At 39.2% G+C, this 26,517-nt stretch overlaps 1 protein-coding gene across 1 annotated transcript in view; it reads right to left on the reverse strand.

Moving 5' to 3' along the window:
* LOC124805716 (RNA-binding protein 25-like) overlaps positions 1–26,315 on the reverse strand; it is a 66,375-nt gene extending 40,060 nt beyond the window's left edge. Inside the window, exon 1 of the mRNA XM_047266286.1 lies at positions 25,327–26,315. Within this exon, the coding sequence (XP_047122242.1) occupies positions 25,327–26,315 (989 nt within the window). The remainder of the gene's footprint in view (positions 1–25,326) is intronic.
* Positions 26,316–26,517: the final 202 nt, after the last annotated feature.

A 26,517-nucleotide genomic window follows, 5' to 3' on the forward strand; every position in this document is an offset into this window, starting at 1 on the left:
TGGTTAGTGCACAGTAAGTCTATCCTGCTTTGTGGTGGAAGGTCATCATCGACCTGAACCTTGATGACAAGTATGCCTGCCCTCACATTCCCATTAAGTCCAACATCAGACCACTGTCACATCCAAATGCCCTACAAATCTAGACATAGCTGGAATCTGCCTACTAGCAATATTGAGAGACACAAAGTGGCTTCCTTCAAATAATCAAGTGCTGATAACACTGTCTCACATGACTACACGACCCATCCGTAACCTTCTCAGTGATCAACTACCATCTGATGCTGTCCACATCCCTTACATACCCTACCAGGCCTGATAACAACACCAAACACGAACAACATTAACGAATTCTGGAGGTCGTTCTACGTGACACAGAGAACTGCAACTCTAAAAAATTACCTATCTACCGATGATTTGTAGGTACACGAAGTTACGTTGATATTTGACGTTGTCGTCTTAGAGCTTCACTCTTTTTGTCAAGCACTTTATCTACAGTGCTGGCAGTGGCACGCTAGTGTTTGCAGATACAATATGAAGAGACTTAGCCTTTTACTTTTATGAACAAGAAGAGTGATGAGTGCCGTTGAGCGACACCAAAACATTTACCGCCATTTTGTAACAAGGTGTGACCATCTACTGATTCTAGCGCGGGAGTGATCGAAAGACGTCGGCTTGGTACGGGGACATTTGTTGCCTCTGCCGTATTATCAGAGCCGATGTCGGAGTTGAGTTGGGGTTAGGTCGTTTTGAGGGAGGAGACCAAACAGCGAAGTCATCGGTGTCATTGGGAAATGATGGGGAAGGAAGTCGGCCCTGCCCTTTTGAATCGAACCATCCCGGCATTTACCTGAAGCGATTTGAGGAAATCATGGAAAACCTAAATCAGGTTGGCCGGACGTAGGATTGAACCGTTGTTCTCCCGAAAGCGAGTCCGGTGTCGATGTCGGAGTAAGACGAAACCAAATCACCCGAGTAACTGCTTCTAGAGCTGGAAGGAATAGTAACCCAAAGTCAAAATAGCTTCTTATCATTCACGCAGCTACAGAAAATCTTTGTCAGTTGTAGACGGAATAGGAGATAAATGTCTGGGAACGAATTCGGGTAAGTCAAAGACAGAAACTTGTAAACTACAATATCTACTGAAATTAAGAGAAAGTGATTAATGAATCTTATGAAAGTATAAAATTTGGTATTAAGAGGAGCGTGTAACACCAATATCGATTGTAAGTAGGTTATATTATGCAACTGTGTGTTTGTAACTATGAAGTTGTTGTTCTTTACTAATGAAGGTCATTTATTGTCAGAGGTAGAGTTGAAGATTGTAATATAAGTATTGCAAAAAAATAATGGATTTTATACTATATGTCTGCTTGTAAGAGAGAAATTGTGCTTTGAATGGTGGTTCATGCTTAGGGAATTTGTATTGTGTAGTATAAAAGATGTAGGAACCCCATCTGCTACCGAAGTGGCTTAGCGCACAGTGAAAGGTTGTTTTGGCGGTCGATCTGGGCGACTACTGGGTGAGCACGCTATGCAGTCAGCGGCTATCCGTTGTACGGTGAACATCAAGGGTGGCAAGTGAGGCATTTGGAAGCTAATCTATATTGAAAACTTTTCTCGGATGTGGATTCGGCTGTCGAATGGTGGTCTTGCTTTTATGGAATGGCTCTAAAACGAGAAAAATACGTCGCCTAGAAGAATTTGCAAAGAGCATTCAACTTCAGGAGCGTGGTAACAGTTAGCCGCCACTTTGCTTGCCACCACTATTGCGCCACTGCTCCGCCAACTTCCGGAACACAGATATGTATTATAGGATGGACCAGTATATTTGCGTGTGTTTGCAATAATAATCAAAGTGCTGTAAACTCGTATGTTGAACCCTAACTTTATCCAGATAATGAACCGATGCAGCATCCTTTCCTAAGTGTGCAGAAAACTGAGTGTCCTGTGTTCAACAAAACGATGATTTCTTTCTGTGTGTTAAATGTGCAATAATTGAGTGCCAAAGTGTATAAAAGTTACTGTCTAAAATGCCTGATTCACAGGTGATGGAAAAGGCACTCATGAATAATGTTGTTGATATTATTCGAGTACACTGTTGAGTAATTTGCTTTGAAAGATGACAACTGAAACTATTCCAAGCATGACTAATAATTAACTCTGACGGAACTGAACTTAACTGCTGAAATTATCCTAAGGTTTGCCTAAAGAGACAGTACCAGTTTATCGGTCCCCAGTCATATTCTTCTCACACCAAAAATATATATTCAATATTATCTTTACTAAAGAAATCAGATATTTTCCCATTAATGAGAATATAAAAAGTGTATACTTGATATTATTTAATTTTACTTGTAATATTTACAGGCCAGTTAAGTCATAACTCTTTCCAAGCCCAAATTCAGTTCAGGGTACAATGCAATTTCGTCTTAATACTGTGTTACATAACGATTGTGATTACAATTATTACTATGAGGACTGAGGCAATATCTTACTTTCTATGATTACTAGCTAGTGCATTAATAGTAACTAGTGCTACCCACAACTTAGATCGACAGGTATTTGTGTGTTCCCAGTGCACTATTCAAAGGGAGCATGTAATGGAAGTTACTTTAGCTACTCATGTTCAATGTCCTTGAACATAATGTTTTAATTATTATGCCTAATTAGGCTGACGATCGTTGGTTATTTCATTGGTATACACTTCTATAATTTCATTAACCCTAAAGTCTGTTAAGTTTCCTGTTAATTGCCAATGGTATGAATTTACTGTCCATCACTCTCTATTCATTAAATAAAAACACGGTCAAACATCAAATTCCTCCCAGCTCCCAGAGGGCAACGCTTGTATGTGAGCATAGAGCTGTACTTGGCGCAAGCTTGCAATATAGTGTTATAAGCGTAATACAGCCTAACTCTCAATACTGTTGGTTAAATTCAGTCTCAAGAAGCAATGAAGAATGTAACCAAATTTCGGAAGAGACATACAAATTCCAAAGTTTGAGACATAACCTCTAGTCTTCGAGATGATACCATTCTCCTAGCTGAAAAGTATTTGGTAAGGCTTTGTAATGGTATTAACCCAACAGAAAACACAAACGGATGTTGTCCGACGAAGTTAAGAAAAAAAATTAGAAGCTTAGCAAAATGTGTATCAGCGATATATTTAAGGTAAGAGAAGGTGTCAACACAAAAGTTGTTATGCATGGTGTTCAGAATTTCTCATTACAAACTACTAGGACTTGTAGACGGGCTTGAATACATAATATTTTGGATAAGAACCAACGTCCGGAAACTTACCGTTTCAATTCACATGTTTAACTTATTCAGTTCTGCTTGAGGAACAGAATTAGGTGTGATGCAGTACAACTACTGCGTAAGAAATCGAAAGGAAACACGAGGAAACATCCATTTACCACTTAAACACATTTCTTTGTATTAACACATGAACATTATGTGTTTACTTTATTTCAGAAGCAAAAAGACTCCAGCATACTGTACGTACATAACGGTACTTAAGCGTTACAACAGCGGCTCGATGTGGTGACCACCAAAGTTGTTACAGACATCGTACTTACGAAGCACGTTGTCGTACACTCTCTGCTCCCAGCATGGTGTCTCTTCAGTCTCTAGAGCAGGAAACAGAACTCGTCCCAGCATGTCTTCCTCTGTCTCTAGAGGAGCCTCAGAATTTAAACTTTGCATACGACCTCACAAGAATCGGCCCATAGGTGTCAAATCAGGCAAAACCACGGCCACACGCAAATATAGATCACCTTTACAAGTGCGTCAGTCGTGGAACAGAAATGGCACATTTCATGACGTGATACCTATTCAAAACACTATGTACTCACTCCCCTTTAACAGTCCTTGAAATTTGTAACGCGAATTTCCGTTCCCTTTATTTATATGTCTAGATTACAGCACAGGATGCTCGAAGGAGTGTCGATATCAGAAGCACATGTACTTCTTCAAAGAAATTTTTCTTTCCCGAAACGAACTCTAGATACGGGTTTAATGAACGATCTCGTGAATATGTCTAGAGCAGGGGTCACCAAGCTACGGCCGGTGGGCTGGACCTGGCTCATGACTTTAGTTTATCAGACCCACCGACGGTATTTGGATTTTCTTGACAAAATGTACAGAATATGTGAAAACATGAGAAGCTGTGATAGAATTTAAATATTATGTAATAATGCTAGGAGATCTTCACACTGTCGTATGCCTGATATTTACTAAATCCAATTTTAAATTATTATTTACAGATATCTCAATATATTTCTTACGCTTGTAATTCCATGTATATTATCATTTTCAGATTCCGTTTGCTTCACCTTTCGTTATCGCCACAAAGAAAATGAAAGTGGAGCTGAATTTTGTGTTTTCAGTGAAGCGTAGGAAGTAAAGTACTTCTTTGTGGAAATAAAGGAGCAAATATTGACCTGCGTAATTAGCAGCGAAAGTGTTCTCTCTTTGAAAGAGTACGATTTTCGACGTCAGTGTGAAACACAAGTTGTATCAGCATACGCTATTCAATAGCTACAGGAAAATTACGCCATGAAAAATACGAGTCTGTGAAACGCAATGAAAAACAAGGAAATCTCATTACGAAAACGTTTTCGGTACGTAGATCGTGACTTGTACAAGATCTGAAATAGTGCACATGCTGGCTGAACACGGAAAACCGTTTACCGATGGCAACTTCATCAAAGTGTTATTTTATGGAAGCACCAGATAACGTGTGTCCTAAGAGTGACAAATTATTTGGAAGCATTGGCCTTTTGGCGAGTTCAGTTGTAAGGTGAACAGAAAAAATTGGATAGATCATAGTGCTACAGATAAGCGAGAAATCAGGAAACTTCTAGTGGTACTCTCTGGTGCTGGATGAGTCTACTGAAATCTCTGTATGTCAACTTCTGGTGCTCATTCTTGGTGTCGATTTCGACATTCGGATAACGGAAGAGTCGTTATTTATTCCCAGCATGTATGGACCGGCAGCTTGAAAACGTATTTTCATGGAAGTGCATAAAATTTTGCAACACTATAAACATCAGTGGCATCAGCTTCAAGGTGTTTCACTGTGATGAAAGAAAAATGTCGCTGGATTGAGGAAATATCTCGTGGTTTGATGAGAACCCAATTGGATGATATGCCAGTTCCATGAGCTCTGATGGTACAAGGTACCAAACATCAGCAAGCTCTCTGTGGGGAACGTAGATATTCCTTCTGAAACCAGTCGTTTCTACTGTTAACTTCAATCGGACACATGCACTCAGTCACCGTCAGTTCTTGGGTGTTCTTGAAGAAAGTGATTGTCAAATCTGTGACTTCCCTTCTGGCACATTAGGGAGGTGGCTCAGCTCTGGTAAAGTCCTGTTTCGTATTTACAATGTCCGAAAAGAAAGAGATGGGTATCTCTCTGAAACAGATAGAGATGGTCCACAGCTGTCAGAGTCTACCTGGCTGTCAAAGTTGTCATTTTTGCCGAAATCGTATCTCACCTGGAGGTACTGAATTCCAAACTTCAAGAAAAGGTTAGTCTCATCTGTGATCGCTACAGAAGCATCAGAGGCTTTCGGAATTAACTGTCATTGTTTGAAACAAAAGTGGAAGGAGAAATCTGTTCTGATTTTCACTGATTTAGACCTTTGTACTGTAATATCAACCTCGATTTTGCGAAAAAAATATATTACTGCCTTGGAGGATAATTTTTTGGAGTTGGTTTCAGATTTTCACGGAACTGAGAATGACGTTGTTCTGTTCTATAATCCGTTTGGTTGTAACATCACTAATGTGACAGTTGAACTACTGGTGGAGCTCATTTATTTGCTGCTAGATGACTTGTTGAAAAAGAAGCACAGATAAGGAAAACTTGTTGAGCCTTACCACTGTTTACCTGATGTTCGGTTTCTGTAACTGAAGGAATTTCACGGTGGTACGACATCAATACGTGGAGCAATTTACCCTGTGAGGAAACATTTCCAAAAATGATGTACGTGAATTCAGGACGACCGAGAATTATTGGTGAACATTTGGAAGCAATCCTCTTGATTGGATGCAGGACTTGTTACTACAGTTACGAGTGTCACAAACTTCCGAAAGTTTTGATATTGAACATTGTAATCCTGAAATGCGTCGCAGCATAAAGACATCGTATTGCTTGCGACGTTATTGTAGACAGATGAACGGTGCAGAGAATGTCACTGTGAGCCAAACTAATGTTTCTAAAGCCTGAAAAATGTTTCCAGGGATAGAATCATGTGAGGTTTGTTACAGAAGTGGCCATGAAAGAAGGATAACATGTGTCCAATACCGATATCGGTGTGCAACAGCAAAAAGAAACCCTCGACGCCATTCTACTCGTCTATGACAGCAGTTCCAAATGACTATATGTCAACATAGAAGATACAAAATAGGTTGTAGGAGCAGATATTCCGTGTCAGACAACCTCCTAAGTCTTCCCCTGTGAATCGGATTCAGATGGGGGTCAGGTCACACAAGTACGAAACCATTCTTTGTGGACTAGACAACAGTGGCACACAACTCTCCTTTCTCCACCTTACAGGGCTTCATACATGCCTCTATGGACACGCACGCTTACCTGAACAAATTTGTAAGGAGAGCGCCTAACCACATTTAAAAGTGTTTCCAAATATAATGAGAACCATTATATTAATATACAATGTGTTTGCAAGATGATACCGAGAGGAAACTGTAGTGTTGGCAATGGAATTTTTTGTAGCGTTTTGCTTCAGATTTTTATTTTTGTTTATCAAGAGGAAATGTATGTTCCATACTTTTGTCTTCTTGTGACTGAACTTATCAGAATAATTGAATTGTTTTTTCTGTTATGTCTGGCATTCTCAATAATGCAAAATGCAACCTTTCTTTTGACCACTGTACCTTGAAAGCTAAATGTCACCTTCACAAATCTTACCAACGTTTTTGCTTCGTAGGGTGTAAGATGTGCACGATAGGTCTGATGTAACTTTCTTTTCGCCTTCTTTCGTAACTATTTTAGTAAAATATCTTGGTTGTCGGTATTTTCTGTGTGTTGCATGCCAGCTACCCACGATTAATACGGAATGCTGCAAGTAGTTTATATAGATAGGAATACCAGCACTGATTATTAAAACTGCTCAATTTTATTGAAGATACTAAGAAAATGGCCTCAAAATTTCTAAAAATATAAAAATTTATCTAGTAAATTGCACTTTTAATTAATATTTCAAACAGTTTTACTGTGAAATGGAGCAGTTTTAATAATCTGTGCTGGTATTCCTGTTTATATAGAAGCCCAAAAAGATTCAATTAATTCATTACAATGCTCTCAGGAACACATGTAATCAATGTGATATAAGATTTTAGAAATTTGTCCGTTATTCCAGTGCGTGGCACTTTTTAATTAATATTTTTGGAGATTTTGAGCCAATTTTTACTATTTTTAATAAACTTGAGCAGTTTTGTAGTTTTTGATATTTTTAGAGATTTTCAGCCAATTTTCATTGTGTTTTTAATAAAATTGAGCGGTTTTGTAATTTTTTTATTTTTAGAGATATTTAGTCAATTTTTGTACTATTTTTAATAAAATTGCGCAGTTTTAATAATCTGTGCTGGTATTACTGCTTGCATTTACTACTGCTGCACTTAGGTTTCCCCCATTTTTACCAGAGCTCTCATTCTGGCCAACAAGTGTTATACAGAATGATGATGTGACTGTGCTTCTCATGTTGGCAGTTATGTAGCTCACTGTGAAAAATGTTTGCTGATGAGGAACTAAATATACGAAGCCATGTTGCAATGTCTTAAACGGACGATATATTTCTCACTACGATCAGTTAGGTATTTGTTTTAAATGAGGATATTGAATCAGAAACACATGGTAGTGACAATTCTTCGAAGACTTGAAACTTGCAAATGCAATTCCCCTTACCGGATTTTAGACATAGTTACGCAATAATAGGTGCACAAAATATATTAGTAAGACACACACACACACTATATATATATATATATATATATATATATATATATATATATATATATATATATATATATATATATATATATAAGCTGGAGTAAGTTAAATTTTTGGGAACGGTTACTTCGTGGCCATTCCCTGTATTTTCCGACCAACAAATCAAACGATTGATCATTAATAACAGTTCTGATATTTCCTGCCAGTTTCGAACTGTGTGCCAGACCGAGTCTCAAACTCTGGACCTTGCCTACTGGCGGAAGTACAGCTGTGAGGACTGGTCCTGAGTCGTGCATGGGTAGCCCAGTCGGTAGAGCATTTGACCGCAAAAGGCGAGGTGCCATACCCCACAGGGCAGACTTTCACGGGTATTTTCAATTCGCAGTGTTGTAGGCAGTAGAATATATTTCAAATGAGTTTGACGTTCTTAATATTATTGTTCAATATCTCAATCTCATACCTACACGTTCAATATTATTGTGCATCAGGAAATATTGCGCAGTGTTACTGAACATGTAGGGAATGCCTAAAGAGACAAATAGTGACAGAATACCGAAGGTACAAGATGTTGCTTGTCATGGTCAGGATTGCAATTATTTGTCACTGTCAATATTTACCTCAAATTTCTGTCTAGAGAACGAAATACACACAACAGGCTCTTAAATACGAGGTTTGTTCTATATCAGACTAGGTCTAAATAGGAGAAGAACGTATAGTTTGGATTTAGAAGCACGTACATAGCGACAGACCAGCGTTGGGGTCTTTGTAGTACTGTCATGGGTGTGTCTGATCATTTAGCTGCCACTTTGCACTGACGTGAAATGATATCATGAGCAAACTTCTCTAAATATCAGGAGGCGAAGACAGTTAAATATTGGCAACCTGTTTCTTGTACGACTACCTATACTTGAACGAGCAGGATGCCCTACAGTGATATCATTAGGAAACTTTTATAAACATTCGGAGGCGAAGGTGGTAAAATATTCAATTAAAGACAGAGTCGTTAACTAAAATGTGGGTCACCGTAACTCATTGTGATTCACTATCACTTAAACACAAGGAAACAACACAAAAAAGCTTGCATTATAGTCATTCTGTAAAAAAAAATATATATAAATAAAATATTTTTATAAAAAACATTCACACAAGGAAACAAGGCATCGAAAACGTGCTAGACAGTCATTTCATAATATATCTTTGTAAAATATATTGTTTAAACACAAATGAAATAAAGATACGGGAGCTAAGGCACTTTAATAGGAAACTATGACTGGTTAACACTGAAAATCATGGAACTTCCATTGGCAAAAAAGTGGAAGTGTTAAAATAAGTATACCCTTGTCTCATTACCGTCTAAAATACGGAATTTACCATGCGTAAATTGGGCGCTGACGTACTGCATAAACGAGAATCTGTTACAATATGACATTCTGAATTACCTACACCACATTCCTGGGTGATTTTCTGGGTTTATTGTTAGACGTGTGTCTCGGGACCATGCTATGCGTGGAAGTGGGTTACAATTACATTAGACCTCCTCAGATGACACATTTTTTTGTCCTTCAGCGCCTGTCAAATTTTCTGTTACCATAAAATGACATTGTGCCTAAACAGGGAAGTGACTGCAATTTGGTGATGATATCTTCTGTCTCATTGCCAGTATCTATTATGTACATTTACTTGTTGACAGTTCTGACATTGTGGTCGACAGTAGAAGTAAGACTGAAGAAAAGTCAAGACACCTTCAAGAATTTGCCAACCTGGAAAAGGTGTTCGACAATCTAAAATGGAAAGACGGGTGTCATTACATACAATATCCGAGATGGAACCATGAAAGACCAAAAACGAAGTGCTCGGATTAAAAAGGGTGTGAACAGCATGCGACCGAACCGCCGAATCTTTCCATCAGTAAATGGGATATGTTCTCAACTGACTCGGTTGTTTTAACCCCCTCCACTGACGGAATGACCCGCTTCCTACTTCCGTATGTATAAAGCCAATACGGACTTGTAGCTGTCACGCCTTTGCGCTTACTGCTACGTATTTTAACCGTAAATAGCTCAGTCGTAATGGTAAGAGGTAGTAGTGAATTCACGTTATTAATCTTTGAATACAGCACTGCTGCCACAAGCTCAGCTCACTTTTACCCCACTCCTACCCTCGCCATTGCACCACATTAACTAGGTGCTACATGGACCTTGCTAAATTCACTTGCGTATACATTTTTGACCGTTACTCGCCAGTATTTACCTAATGATTAGTACACTCCTAACCGGACTATTTCCGAAAGAGCTGTGATGATTGAACGGGTTCGATCGACGGCCTACAGTGCCCTACAGTTCACACGGTAACACTGCCTACCTGACCCACTTAACTTGGTAGTGAGCTTATGTATCCAATCACCACTTCTAGCAGCTGTGGATAATCCTATCAGCACGACGAGAGCAGCAGACTTACCGTCGAATCCTCTTGAAAATACTTATAACTACGGTCGCCAGCTCTGAAAGAGCAAAAGAATAAATCAATTTTTTGGCTCGTTTCAAAGTGAAACGGCTTGAGTTGAATTTAAACTTAATTCTGAATATTACTATTTCTGATCATTCTAGGTGATTCTACAAAGCAAATACTCTCTCAATTTCTGTGAGTTGGCTAGGTAATTACTACCAAGACAATTTATGCAACTTAGGTTAACAAAATCCTATCTTTCAACTTATTTAATGATTTTGGATATTACTCTTTGGACAACTGACATAGAATTAGTTAAGTGTCTTAGTTGAAAGGTTACTCAGAAAAATTTAAGAAACCATAAATAGGCGACTCATTCTGGTGTGACCATTGCTCTTTTCAACATTCTTATACGCTAAAGTATTCTACAACCAAAAGCATTGTAAATGATAGAGACGATGGTGGCCTCAGTCTGATTTCACTATACTATGTTTTAGGTTACTACACTTTACAATGAACAACATGCGTCGTAATTTTACTCATTACTATATTCTGTCCTCTGCACTTGCATAAAAGAAAACTGGTATTCTCCTTTTACATGTATACAAAGTTCGACTTAACAACTGCAAGCAGTCTTGCCTTGGGTAGACGTGTCAGTGCTGGTGGTGAGATGCATGTGGCTAACGCAGCTCTTCACGCCTCATGCCCTTAATGGCGGCTGGAGCTACGAGCTGTAGCACTCGTATAAGCTACTGCCCATCCACCATAAAATCTCGCAGTAACTCTTACAATCAGCACCAGTGGCATAGAGACGGCTTCGACAACCAATCGTCGCGTTCCACTCCACAGACGGCGACGATATTCGCCTCTTCGCTGTTGCACAATCACTTTTGCGTGAGCACAGTTACGCACGTCCGATCACGTCAACACTCCCCAGGCCATTCCATTGTTCAATCCCTGTGTCTCCAGCTACCTCTAGCTACGCTCGTATCACCAAGAGTGGGGGCGTTCCCCTACCACCTTTTCACCGAAATCATTTAGTATTTAAGAATATTTATATTTATTACCCTGGAGTTCATACCACTCATAATAATTTACTACTAGCGCTTTATAACATTAAATCATACAGTAATAACTTATAATTACCAAGAAAAAGAATACATTTGACTCCGAGAGCTTAGTGCAATGTCTGACAGGTAGCGCTAATTCCCAGTTTCGCCAATAGATGGCATCAGGGTGCACTCCCTGGCAGTCTCACACCAGCGCTCCCGTTTCCGACGCGCGGGCTCCAAATTACTGTCAGACCACCATCATTTCAGTTCCGTTACACATGCCCCACTTCTTATTGAAGTATCTAACAGTGATAATTCAATAAGAAGTCTCTCCTATAATGAATCTGAAATTTTCGTTAAGCTTTTTACCAAGGGTTTTCCCTTTCTTACTGATACACCTCGGTACTTATATTACTTATTTAAAATTAAACACCAATTCTTTCTATCTTTCTTGTTAAATATTACATAAATGATTTACATATATTCTTTCCAATTTTCTTACTTCTAAACACAGTACATTTTAAACATCTTTTTTTACAAAAATTTTAAAAACACTTCTTTTATCTCAGGCAAGTAAGACACACGTTATGTGCCTATTACTTTATAGCCTGTCCTTTTCACTTTACCTCCTCTACCTCTTCCACAACACTTATTTACAAATCTATTAAGGCTTTTTTAGAAGCTCAGTCTTTCCCAGTCTGTTTAGTCTCTACTTAAACTAGAAGTTTCATTAGAATACTGCAACATATTTTAGTGAACATTTACCTTTCACATAGAACAAAAGAAACAAAACTATTTAAATATTGGTTTATTTTAATATTTATTTATATATTTATTTTCAATCTGGTAGAATTCGTGGTTCATACCTTTTGAGATCCACTATGTTTCTTACTCCCAGGCGTTTGCCTGTTAATGGGTACTCTAAATAATAAGCATTCACATTGGGTATGGACACTATTTTAAATGGTCCATTATATATATATTTAAATTTGCTGATCTCGTTATTAATTTCGCTTGACTTTTCATGTGTTTTTACAAGAACGAGATCACCTATTTTGAATTTAGGATTCCTTACTTTTTCGTCGTGACGACGAATTCTCGCCTCTGCTTGTTTTCTCATCTTGTCTTTTACTAAGTTCTTTTTACTACCATAATCTAATTCAACTCTATCTGGGAATTCTAGTAGGTCTTCTACTAGACTTTTACTTCTCGTCTTTTTCAGGATTTCTTCTGGAGTAAATCCAGTGCTCTCGTTTGTTAATGAATTCATGATATCTTCGAATTCACTCACATACATGCCCCACTTCTTGTGGTTACTATGGCAGTACGTCCTAAATAACCGACCTATCTCACGCATATATCTTGCTGCCGGATTGCTTGATGGGTGATAAGCTGAGATATGTACCACTTCTACCTGATTCTCAGTTATCCCATCCTTCCACATTTTTGAGCAAAACTGAACACCATTATCTGATAGTATTCTCTTTGGCTTCCCCACTTCCACAAAATAATCACACACCATTTTATCATACACAGCTCTGGCAGTAGCTTTTCTCAAGGGATATAGCTTTATATAATTTGAGAAAAGTTCAACTGCTACAAATATGTACACAAAACCCCCATGGTTTTCGGTAATGGTCCAAAGATATCTACTGCTACTACTTCTAATACTTCATTAGGTTATATTGATTGCATGGGCCCTTGATTAGTTGCATTTGTTCCTTTCGCCTTTTAGCATAGATCACAAGATCTTATCCTCTGTGCAACCCTTTGTGTCATGTTGTTAAAGGTAATGCATTCATCTAACTTATCGGTACACTTCCGTGCACCACAATGGCCATATGCCAAGTGAACATAATCTATCAGCACTTCAGTGTGTTGTTCCGGCGAACATACTCTCCACTTCCCTGGATTATTTAATCTTTGAAGATACAGTACACCTTTATGTATTTTATATGAAGCCCTTATGTTAGTTGCGTCCGGATTGTCAAACTTGACCTTTACCGACTTGAGTGCATCATCATCACTTTGATATCTTCGCATATTCCGACATATTTCCCAAATTTTTTCTCTTCCTTCCGCTTTTTTGAAGTAATTCACCTCAAAAACATCTTCCCTATTCTTTACACTTTCTAGTGTCTCACATCCTTCCGGTAATCTCGACAAAGCATCCGGTACTCCATGTTCTTTACCTTTAATATACTTGATCTCTATATCAAATTGTTGTAAAAACAGCGCCCATCTGGCCAACCTGTTATGTAACAATCTGCAGTCCTTCAAAAATATTAAAGCTTTGTGGTCTGTATGGACCACAGTCTTATGTCCCCATAAGAAAAGTTGAAATTTCCTAAAACCCCATACTATAGCTAAAGCCTCCTTCTCTGAAACCGTATAGTTTCTTTCGTACTTAGACATGGTTCTACTCGCAAATGCTATTTGTCTATGAGTTTTTTCCCCATCTATCATTACCTCCCAATCCATAATCTGAACTATCTGTTGCCATGTGGAATGGTTCACACAGGTCAGGGTGCCATAACTTTATGTTTTTAGCCAAATTGTCTTTTAGCCGGTTGAATGCTGTTTCACATTCCTCAGTCCACATATACACACTGTTCTTCTTAAGTAGGTTGTTCAGATGTGGGCTATTGAACACCTGATCATCCACATACTTACGATAAAAGGAACAAAGTCCTATAAACGACTTTAGTTGTTTTTTATTCTTGGGAGCCGGACAATTTCTTATTGCTTTGACTTTATCGGGATCCTTTTCAATTCCCTCTGGTGTTACTATGTGACCTAAAAACTTTATTTCTTTCTTCACCAACTCGCATTTTTTCAGGTTCAGGGTCATTCCTCCTTTAATTAAAGCTTTGAACACCCTGTCACGTAACTCCATGTGCTCTTCTAATGTACTTGTAGCAATTAACAAATCATCTACATAAACTGTGATTAGCGAACTAAGTTCACTCCCTAAAATTATGTCTAAAGCCCGAATGAACACTGGAACGGAAGTATTTAGGCCAAATGGTACCACTGTGAAATGGTAGCATTTGCCATTGAATAAAAATGCCGTGTACTTCCTAGACTCCTCACTTAATGGGACTTGCCAGTATCCTGAAGTTAGGTCTAAACTAGTCATGTACTTTACACCATTAAACTTCTGCAATAAATTATCTATGTTCTCTGGACGATCTTACTCCCTCTTCACTACTTTATTCAGAGTACGAGCATCTATCACTATTCGTACACTTCCATCCTTTTTACCTATTATCACCAGTGGGTTATTATATGGGCTAGAACTCCGTTCAATGACCCCACATGAAACCATTTTATCTATTTCTTTTTGAACTGCTTCTTTCTTAGACAAGGGTACATTATATGGTGGTTTAAAGAAAGGTTCATGCTCCTCTACCTCCATGCAGTACTCATAATTTATCACTCGTCCCGGTTTGTCCGAAAATACCTCCTGATTTTCTTTCAGAATTTGCCATAGATCCTCCCTTTGGGCATCAGATAGTCCTTCCGTTTTATCCACTACATTTCGAAGGAGTGTCTCCTTATTTCCATGTTCAACTATCTGCCTCACCAGAAACCAATCGAATTTTTGACCTATTCCTGAATCATGATCATCTCTAAATTCTACCCATCTCAGCTGGTTCGCTTCCATTACTCTAGATGACTCAAATGGTATTTCTAATACCGCACTATCAACTTTACAAACTATTATCCCTTTGTCACAATCTATAATTACTTTCTGTTTTATTAACCAGTCAATGCCTAAAATGCTCTCGGCACTGAGCTCTGGAACTACTAAAAATGCATTCGAAAATTGCTTGTTTTTTATCTTAAATTCCATCATCACTTGATGTTTAACAGGTTCACTTCATTTCCCTGTCGCCCCTATCACTTTAACACCTGTTACTGGCATCATTACTACTCCTCGTTGCTCTTTGATCATCTCAAAAAATGCGTGCGAAATAGCACTTATTTGAGCACCCGTATCCAACAGTACATATAAATCGTACCCACATACATTAATGGGCAGGATTGTTTGCATCCTATTGTCCTCTTTCATATTTTCTTTATCTTCCCATAATAAATCCTTTTCCACCGCCAAGTCTTGCCATATTATTTTTCCGGTTTTTATACTGAGCATTCCATCTGGAGGTTTCTTTCTCCTTTTCATCCTAAATTCTTTCACCACTTTTTCCAATAGTCCTTCGTCTAGGCTCTTTAATGCCATCTCGTTCTCATTCGAATCTGTCATGCCTGAACTCTCGGTTGCGGAATCGGAAACTTCCTCTACTTCTTTTACTCCCTGGATGCTTTCTGATGATTCTGACGATAATTCCTCCTCCTTAGAAATATGACCTTCTTCAGATTCAAATAATTCTTGCAAATTATAATCCATTTCTCTACTTTTCCTTTGTTGGATAGTTCATTCGCCACTCTTACTTTCATTATTTTCCCCTACTAATGGAATTCCAGTCTCACTCAACTCATTTGCTTCAGTACTACAGGGATCACAACACTCTTTCTCTTGGTTAGATACACTTTCTCTAATTTCTTTAAAAGAATCTTCATCAGAGTCATGTACTCTTGCTGTCACTAGGTACACATCATAATCGGTATGGGTCTCTAACACTGTCATATTCGGGTCCAAATTAATCACTTGAGTGGAAGATCTTTCTAATTGTGCTGGCTGGCTTTTGAGCTGACGTACATATTCTGCATACGAGGTAATTTCTGAATCGGCATGCGTCTCTGCCCTATGCCCCTATTTCTTATCCGCCCTTCCCTCTTTAATTACTTCTCGATGCGATTCGTCGACTATTCGTACGAACCTTTTACCATAAGTCACATCACTCCTACCTTGCCCCTGCCTCTCTGCACATTTGCCATCCCTACCGACAAACAACGCCTTCTCTGACTCTTCCTTCATCAATTCGTCACTCTGACCTCGAGTTGTACTTATTTCATTCACGTGAGCCTTCACATCCGACCGATATTCTTTTCCTACTTCATTTCCCTTAATAATTCCTCCCTGCTCTCTCTCCTCTGTTTGTATCCCTGCATTATACTTCGCAAAGTTTCGTTTATGTAACTGCTCTTCAGGCGAACGACGCACTATCCTACTATAGTACTGTCTACTTCGATCTTCCCTATATGTGTGCCATTTCTTTCTATCCGCGCGCGTTAGGCCCTTGACCAGCGCGGTATTTAGTTTTCCTGATTTTGATAATGCATCCCGTTTCCCTGATAGTGTCCTCTCCCTCGCTGAGAGTTACCTCCTCGACCTCTTCCTCTCATCATGTTAATTTGTGGTTCATTCCTACCACCTTTTACCATTCCATTCTGATTTTTGAAACCTCGAAACTCTCTAGTTTCACGCCACCTATCTTCATTCTCGATTTTTTCTAAAAATTCATCGAATGTTCGATGAGTGCCTCCTACATAACGCTTTGAATCGTCAGGTAGCTTTTTCCACAACTCCCACACTATCTCCGATTCTGATCTACGATCTTTAAGATACTCCAAACGCTTGAACCATCCTTCACAGTATTCTTTCATGAGCCCACGCCCATGTTCTGGCATTCTGGCGACAACGAATTCTCTCCACAACCTATCTCTCTTTTGTGTGCTCCAGAATTCCTCAAGGAACTTTTCTTTGAGGTCTGTAAACTTCAAATTGTCGATATCCAAATTCAATCCCCAACGTTTAGCATGACCTGCTAAAGCGTGTATTACTAAATTAATTTTTTCTTTATCCGACATGTCTGTTGGCAAGACACGTTCACAATTTTTTATAAAATCCATTGGATGCCATCCACCTTGTTTCTTTTGAGGATCGTATTTTTCCTCCCTACTCAGTATTCCCCATTTTTGCATTACCAATGGGATACCACTACAGTTAAGAAGCGTCTGATTCTGAACTTGCTGACTTAACAATTTCATCTCATTACGCAGTGTATTTTCCTTCTCCTGCACACATGCATCAAAACTCAACATGGTATTGCGCAGTGTTTCAATATCCGCTGCCGTTTCTTTAACAATCTCTTTCTTTACAACTGGTACTATTTAACGAAATCGGTCGTAATGAATGGGATTGATTTGAAATTTCGTTAAAGAAGAATAATAAAATTTATCTGTTGTTTTAAGTTAATTTTCTTTCGTGCGAACTTTGTTGTAGAACCACTCTCTTATTTTCGTGTGGTAATAAAAAAATTTTACTTACTTAATTATTACGTACATTTAAAGAAAAAATAATATTTACGTGAACTCATATGAACTGGTTAAGAATATTAGGTTGAGAATTGGGTCCTTTAAATCATTCGGCCTTGGCATACACTTTCCTGATGCAGTGGATTTTTTGTTAAATATTTTTACTGAATTTTATCCCGGCACTAGCCATAGAACACAGGATTACCTCTATTAGCAGAAAATGTTTTAATTATTGCCGAGCCGACATTTATCACTGATCAAACCTACTTCATTACACATTTAAGATATTTTGAAAGAACCAAACTGTTTAAATTTCAATGTTAACTAACATTAGCTATCCGCCTACGAATGCACAAACGTATAATTAATTCAAATTTTATCAGCCACAGGATCACTGAAAAAGAAGAACAATTTCTTAATTCACCATTGATTTTTATGCATCTGTTCCCGATTTACGGGTTTGCTATTGTTGGTCGCGGCACAGCCCAGCAACACCGCTAAAAAATGCTGAAAAATTCTTAAAGAAATTTTATAGATGACGTGGGCAAGCTAATTTACATAAATAATTCACACTTTTGATAAACTCTAATATATTTAGATCAAACAACAATACAACTCACATTAATTCGTAACGCATCGTCTAATGGCGGCTAAGTCCAGACAGAGACAAAAGAAGTCTACCCATTCGTAAAAAACTCTTTAACAGTGTCCTACCGCAATGACTTCTGAACAGAGAAGACCAAAGAATACATAATGCATTGTGCTTAAATAGTATTGCTGACTATTAACATTTCTTTGCAAATTGACGATATTATTCTCTTCTGGCAACATATCTCTGCTATCGCAAATACTGACACATTTTACAATCACATAATAAATACAGAAAAAATTCCTATCCTAAATACAGACAAATATTACAACAAAAAATATAAGGAGAATAACAAATGTCTTTTACACCACATTCAGTAATATTTTTGTTCAATAATTACGATATATACAACTTGCCCAGAGCGGCGTATATGGTACAAACAAACTCTTTTTTTTTTTTTAATAACGTGAGTTTGCCAGGGAACGTTACATTGCCCCCTGGCAGCATTTGGCAAAGAGTTTTTACACTTTGACACAATGGTGCCAGTAACGTTCTTTACACTTGTATATTTTACGGAATGGCTCTTTTATTTAGTCCCAGGATTATATAAGTTCATGGCTCCCCCATTTCGGCGTAGGCAAACAGGAAACCTGGGCAAAACTGTGCCGGAGCCCAGCCATCCCAGTTGGTTCATGGTCATTTGAATTAAATGCAGTTATTCATTTGAATTAAATTCAGTTCGTCACAAACGGTTACACAATTACACAATATCACAGTCACATACAGTTCGACTGAAATTTTTTTGTGTGTGATACTATTATTCGTGTGATACCCTACAAGGTCACTTGTCCTACGTAGTAAATGTTCAATGTTTATCGAAATGAAGTCATTGACATGTTATTCAGTTTATGTGAACATTAAAAAAAAATCAATAATGCTGTATTTGGTGAGCGGTGCGGAGTGATTGTTGAGCGGCGCTCGGCGCGGCGCGCTGACTCCGTGTAGGTCACCGCCCCCGGCGTTGACAGCTACGGCGCGGAAGGGCGTGGCTGTCTGTCTGGTCTGCTACGGGCTGCTGCTGCCGCTGCATAGCTGATGTAGCCGGATGCGCGTTGGATATCCGCTCGCCCGTGCGACGTTTTCTTGCAGTGCTCCAGGAAACATGCAACAAGTTCAGAAACAGTGTACTATCCTTATAGGCATTTTTCCTGCTGTGGGAAAGAACGCACACAGTTAGTGGCAGTTATTACTCAGTAGGCCTTCACTAGTCTGGTTTGCACAATGTTTCGTTGTCACAGTAACACGTTTTATGGGCATACAATATTTTTCACCATGTCATGACTTGTCATTAGTCACACGCAAGTTTTCACCTTAGGACAAAATGTATCTTCGTAGTCAATGCGCTTTCCTAGCGTCCCTTGACACACAAAGAGTTAAAGTTTGACACTAGCTTGATCCACCGTCCGTTATCGGTTCACTGTTCGTGTCGTGCTAGTTCCTTGTCCATTTGCACACACGGCGATGATACAGTTTTTTATCACTTATACACAACTATTCCGTGACGTATTGCTGCAGGTTTAACAGTCACTGTCTGTCTCTGCCGCACAATACTGCACTTTTGTTAAGTTCCTTTATTTTTATTTACAATGTCCGCTGTGCATTTCTTTTTTTATTTTTATTTTGTAATAGCACATTCGTAACTCTTTACCAAGGTGTGATATTTGCGTACATGGTAACAAAATATTAAAATTTGGTATTAGTTTGCCCAAAAGTCATCTATATTCGTGTTCGAGTAGATTTTATTTGTGCATTCCAGCCGGATTCAGGCATATTGTTCAATAACTCCTTTGAACTCATGTCACACTTTACTATCAACGTCCTACGTAACTACAGTGTAGTCTCTGTAGGCAAAAATTGACTTGGACTGTATCTGGCTAGCTCTTTTTTACTGTTTGAATCTGCACATGCTTCAATTGAAGCTTCTTTGTGCGTAACTTTGCATTACATAAATTTGCAACAAGTTTGCCTCCCGTGGTGCCCTCGGGTCACTACTGGGTGCATTATTTTCTCTAATAACATTGGTTAGATAATCAAGTTCTCAGGGCCTCATATTATTGATATTATTCTGGGTTCGAATCTGTCAATCTGACAGCTACACATATATACCTACATACACATAATAGAGAAGATTGTGCCAAGAAATATTTCAAATTTGGGCACATAGAAAATTATGTAGTACACTAACTAATCATTACTAAAATGTTCTTTTTGATTGAACTCTGTCACAGCTTAACACTACAAATAATTGCACTAATCAGATTATCTGTGCAAACATTTAGAGCATGTTCTAGATAACACAAATTAAAAGAGTACATAACACAAATATCCATACACATGAGAAAGTCAATCATATTCTTATAACTAAACACTTCTACACTAGTACATTATCTCTAAAGATCACACATCATTAATGTTCATTATTTACAAAAGAATGGTGTTCACATAGGACTATTAGTCTTTTACTGTAGGAATGCTTTTACATCCTTACGCGGATACAGTCCCCGTACTCTCCCTGAGTGGGGATCTGCTAAGAGATAGCTACAGTCATGTGGCACACTTACTACTCTAAAAGGTCCATTGTACACCAATTGCCACTTGCTATTTTGTTTCAAGGATGCCGAGGACTTAGGATGATTGCGTAAGAGTACCAAGTCCCCAACACTAAATTTTTGGTTATTCGTCACATGTCGATTATATTTTTCTTTCCTTTTCTGAGCGCACCTGGTAAGGTTGCACCCTGCTTTTCTTATCTTCTCTTCCTTAGGCTCAGGAATGACTGGGACCTTAGGCAAAGGTGCCAGCCACTCATTCAAAACTCTATTATTATTCATTATAATCTCGTTTGGTGGATACCCCGTAGAAGCATGCGGGGTTGCGTTGTGAACTTCTACAAACTTAGGTATCAGATCTGGCCATCTTGTGTGTTTATATGCAATGTATAACCTGAAAAATTTATTTAACTCTCCAAATGTTCTCTCTACTAAACTTGCTTGTGGGTGAAAACGGGAAATTAGTATATGCTTTATATCTTGTTCATGTAAATAGTTTTTCCAGGTATGGCCTGTAAAATAGGAAGCATTATCCGATATTATCGCTTCAGGCTTACCCACTTGTGTAAAATATTCCTTCCCTAACCATTTAACTATTCCACGAGCAGTGGCTGATTTAAGGCAGTATATTTTTAAATATTTAGAGAAAAGGTCATACACCGCTAAAATGTACTTCAATCCACCCCTGGCTCGTGGGTAGGGTCCTGCTATGTCTATAGATACTAACTGAAGTGGTCGATGAGGCACTATAGGATGCAGTTCAAACCTTGTGGACTTATTTTGAAACTTAGCTTTTTGGCACAGAGGACAAGTCCTGATAATGGTGCGAGTCTGCTGGCTTATCCCCTTAAAATAACAGAATTTGGACAAAATCCTTATTGTCTTGCCTATCCCAGCGTGACCCCATGCTAAATGCGTGTGCCACACTACAGCTGGGATAGCCTGTTGTGGTATACACACGACTCCATGGTCATTTGACACACCTGTTTTATAATACAGAATATTATCTACTATTTTGAAATTCTGAATACTTTTAAGATTGGTTCCTTCTTTAATTTTACTAATGATATCTCGCCAGATCGGATCAGTTTCCTGCAATATGGACATATTTTTACACATATGTAAAAAGTCCCTCCTATGTACCTTATCTTGTACTAATAGTATTCGATATTCCTCCGATTGTCCCAAAATATTTGACATTGAGGATTGCCCTAGTGGAAGCCTCGACAAGGCGTCTGCTACAACATTATCTTGTCCTTTAAGGTACATGATTTTAATTTTATATTCCTGTAATGCTAACCTCCATCTTAGCAAGCGGGTATGGTATAATTTGCAAGTCATTAAATAGCTCAAAGCCTGGTGGTCACTGAATACTTTGACTTCTTTACCATAGATGTAATAGTTAAATTTCTTTACCGCCCAAACCACTGCAAGAGCCTCTAATTCGGTAGCGGAATATGCTCTCTCGCAGCTGTTTAGTGTGCGGCTGGCAAATCCGATTACATTGATTGTTGTGGGGTCGTTGCTCCTGTCCCACTGAAATAAACACGCGCCCAGACCATATGAACACGAATCTGTCGCTATACAAGAATCTTTTGTCATGTCTGGGTGTCGCAGTATGTTGGCGTTCACCAAGGCATTTTTGATAGCGTCAAATGCGCGTTGACATTCTTCTGTCCACACCCAGTGCGCATTTTTACGCAACAGGCTCAATAAAGATTCGTTATTCATTAATTGGTTTGGAACAAACCGTCTAAAAAAAGATGCTAGACCTATAAATGCTTTGAGCTGTTTCTTAGTTCTCGGACTAGGAAACCCACGAATTACATCAAGTTTTTTGCTGTCAGGCTTGATGCCTTGTGGTGTTATTATGTGACCTAGAAATTTAATCTGATTACGTCCAAATTTGGATTTATCAAGATTCGCTGTTACTCCCGCTTGCTTAAACCTTTCTAAGACTTTACTCAGTAGTTCTACGTGCTCCTCCCAGGTGGCAGTGGCAATCACTAGATCGTCTACATACACTGTTACCCTTTGCAGCAAATCCGGACCTAAAACCGCGTCGAGGGCTGTTATAAAAACTCCTGCACTTACATTTAGGCCGAAAGGTAGTACCCTAAATTGGTAGCTCCTTCCCCCAAATATAAATGCAGTATATTTCCTCGACTCGGGTGTGAGCAGGATTTGCCAGAAAGAACTTCTCATATCAATAGATGTCAAATATTGCACTCCATGAAATTTTTGAATTTGCTGATCAAGATTTTCCGGATGAGTCCTAACAGGTACAATAATTTCATTTATGTCTCTCGCATCTAGTACTAACCGTACCTGTCCGTCTGCTTTTGCTACCGCCACCAAAGGACTACTATAAGGGGACAAAGACGGTTCTATTATTCCCCACTCGATCAGTTTTCTTATTTCTTTAGCTACTATTTCCTTCTTGGACCAAGGAATGGAGTATGAGGCTCGACAGTAAGTTTTGTGAGGCTTTACCTCGATATTGTACTGATATCCCTTAACAATTCCTGGTCGTTCTGAAAATACATCTGCATAATTAGATAATAACTGTACCAAATCCTGCTGTTGCATAGAGTTCAAATTTTCGGACTGTGATACTTTGTTCACAAGTGAGTCCACATTTGCTTTTAATTGATCATCTTGTACGCCAGGATAATAGAGATTCTGACCTAGACAATGATTGTCTAAATGTAGTATCCACTGATTCCTACACCTTATGTTAATAGCGTTACAATTAGGTACAGGTACCTCTTCAGATCTGAGCATGGACAATTCTATTCTCCTACCAGCATTCATCAAGCTTAATTTTCCCCGAGAAAGGTCGATTATTGCGTCCCTTTCTCTTAAAAAATCTACCCCCAAAATGCAGGCTACCTTTAAACCCTTTACTACCAGGAATGAGCACGCTATGGCTTCATCCCCTACATACATCTCTACCCGCACTTGGAGTTTAATTATTTGTCGCTGTGCACTTATGGCTCCAGTGACTTTACAATTATTCACGGGAAAAGTCAGCATACGCCTTTCCTTCCCCAGTACTTTGAATAAGTCCATACTCATAACACTGACAGTAGCACCTGTATCTACGACCGTTTGCACATCAATATTGTTAATTTTGACCCCTATTATCGCTTGTACTTTGTCTTTGTGCTCCTTTATGCACGTGGATGGTTCAGTTATTAATTCATCTCCCATCTGTACCCCGTCATTATACCTAAGGATACAGATTTTGTTCGGTGTTTTGTTCTGTGTCGGGCTGCTCTCACTCCAAACCTCAGCCGACGATGGAGAGCGTATCTCGGCTGCATCTAGTTTGTTGAATTATTGCTAGTGGATGGGCGTGGCTGCTCTGTGTCACTGACCTCCACTATGTGCACGTTGTGTTGCGTCGGCCGCCACGGTTGCGCAATTGGCGCATTTTGTGGTGGCGGTCGGTTATTGTCATATCTTTCACTGTTTTGCCGGTCCGGACTGGGCCTCTGGTTCTGCGGCCAAGTTCGGTTTGCATGATTATAAGTATTAGTGTTGCTCGGCCCCCTGGCATTTTTCCATCTATTATTGCTTGGTGGGCCTGTCTCATACCGGTCATCGAACCTCCTTTTCCGGTCATTATTCACCGGCGGACTATTGCCGTTCCGGTCTCTACCTCTATTTCCGTTTTGTGCATACTCCTGTCTCCTATTATTACCTCCGCCGTTTCCATTACTTGGTGGAGGCGTGTTATTTCTACCATTTCTATAACCATTTCCGTTACTTCTAGCCTGTTCAGAGGCTGCCTTAACGTCCTCCTGAATCAGGTCAATTGAGTCCAGAACAGACAAGAAATGTTCCATATCATTTTCAGGCACGTGTATAAGTTTTTCCTTTACATGTATCGGCAAGTGTGATTTCAAAAGCCTGATCAAATCCCGGGATGAAATCTGTTCGTCCCAGTAACGGGTCTTATTAATGTACTTCTCGAAATATTTTCGCAAATTGCCTAGTCGTGGAGAATACGGCTCTGGATTATATACCTCCTTCCGTAATCTCTCCTGGATACATGTTGACCAATATTTGGCCAAGAATGCTTTTTCAAATTGCTCATATGTATCACAACTGTCAGCTGCTTCGGTTGCCCATAATGCAGCATCTCCTTGTATGTAAGACATAACGAACTGTATTTTCTGGGTATGACTCCAAACGCCAGGCAAAATGTTTCTAAATCCCTTGATAAACACTACAGGGTGAACAGACTTCTTCTCCGTTGTAAAGATCTGAAACTGTCGGTTCCTAATCAAGCTTTCTTCAATCACTACTTTGGAATGACATTTATTTGTTTCGCTTACATTGGTTGCCTGTTCTGTCTCGCAGTCGCAATTTTTTACTGCAGTATTTATATGTCTATCATTATTGGACCTGGCTGGCGTGACATACGCCCGTGCCTCGTCATGCCGCAAGCTAAGCTCCATCTCGGCAAGACGACGGTCCACACTCCGCTGCCACAGCGGAATGTCTTTGTGCACTATCCTTTTTAGATCTTGCACATCCGCACTGGAGCCCACATCTCTGGCCTCAATTGCGGCGTGCAGTTTCTGATCTATTTCTTTTATGACTTCATTTTCTACTTTGTGCGCTTGTTCGATCACTTTGTTCTCAATTACTTGAGTTGTGTCAATTTCTAGTTGTTCGACTCTATTAGTCAGGACACTGATTTCCTCTACTATATTGGCGTTAGCCACTTGAACACTATCTACTCTTTCGCTTAATTCTTGCACCGTTTTGGGTATGGTTTCATATTTTTGTTTCAAACTAACAATCTCACTTTGCATAACTTCTAAAGTTTGCATCAACTGCAAGTCCCTCTCATGCAGGCGTCGGTCACGCTCTGCTTGTTTAGCATCACGTTCTCTATCGCGCTCTGCTCGTTTGGCAAATTCAGCTACCAATCTCTGGTCACGCTCTGCTTGTTCAGCATCACGTTCTCTATCGCGTTCTGCTTGCATACATGCAAATTCAGCTACCAATCTCTGGTCACGCTCTGCTTGTTCAGCATCACGTTCTCTATCGCGTTCTGCTTGTTTAGCATCACGTTCTCTATCGCGTTCTGCTTGTTTAGCATCACGTTCTCTATCACGCTCTGCTTGCACACGTACAAATTCAGCTTGGAAATTGAGCATGCGCTCGAACATAACTCTTAATGATTGCACTTCTGACACCTCACCACTCTCTGGTCCGTGTCCAGTGCTTGCGGATGGCACAGTATTTCCGCTATCAACTGAATCACTGGGTGGCAATGGCAACATTTCTTGTCCTTCTGCCCCCAGATTCTCACATTGTACTTCCTGAACTACGTCACTAACATTACTTTGTGTCCCACTTTCCAACTCGGTATCACTACTTACTGACTGTTGCTCATCATCCATGTTGATATCTTTCTGACTACGCAATCTAACCATAGTAAACAAAAGAAATAAAATCTGAACTAAATATCCTAACACTCAGGTTTCACTGACATAATCACACAAGAAATGGACATTAACTAATACACACTTACTATATACTACAATGACTAACTACCTAAATGTCCTGTTATTTTAAAACAAAGTACTAACAACAAGCACACCA

The sequence above is a fragment of the Schistocerca piceifrons genome, chromosome 7, assembly GCF_021461385.2.
Source record: "Schistocerca piceifrons isolate TAMUIC-IGC-003096 chromosome 7, iqSchPice1.1, whole genome shotgun sequence".
NCBI classification, from domain to species: Eukaryota; Metazoa; Arthropoda; class Insecta; order Orthoptera; family Acrididae; genus Schistocerca; species Schistocerca piceifrons.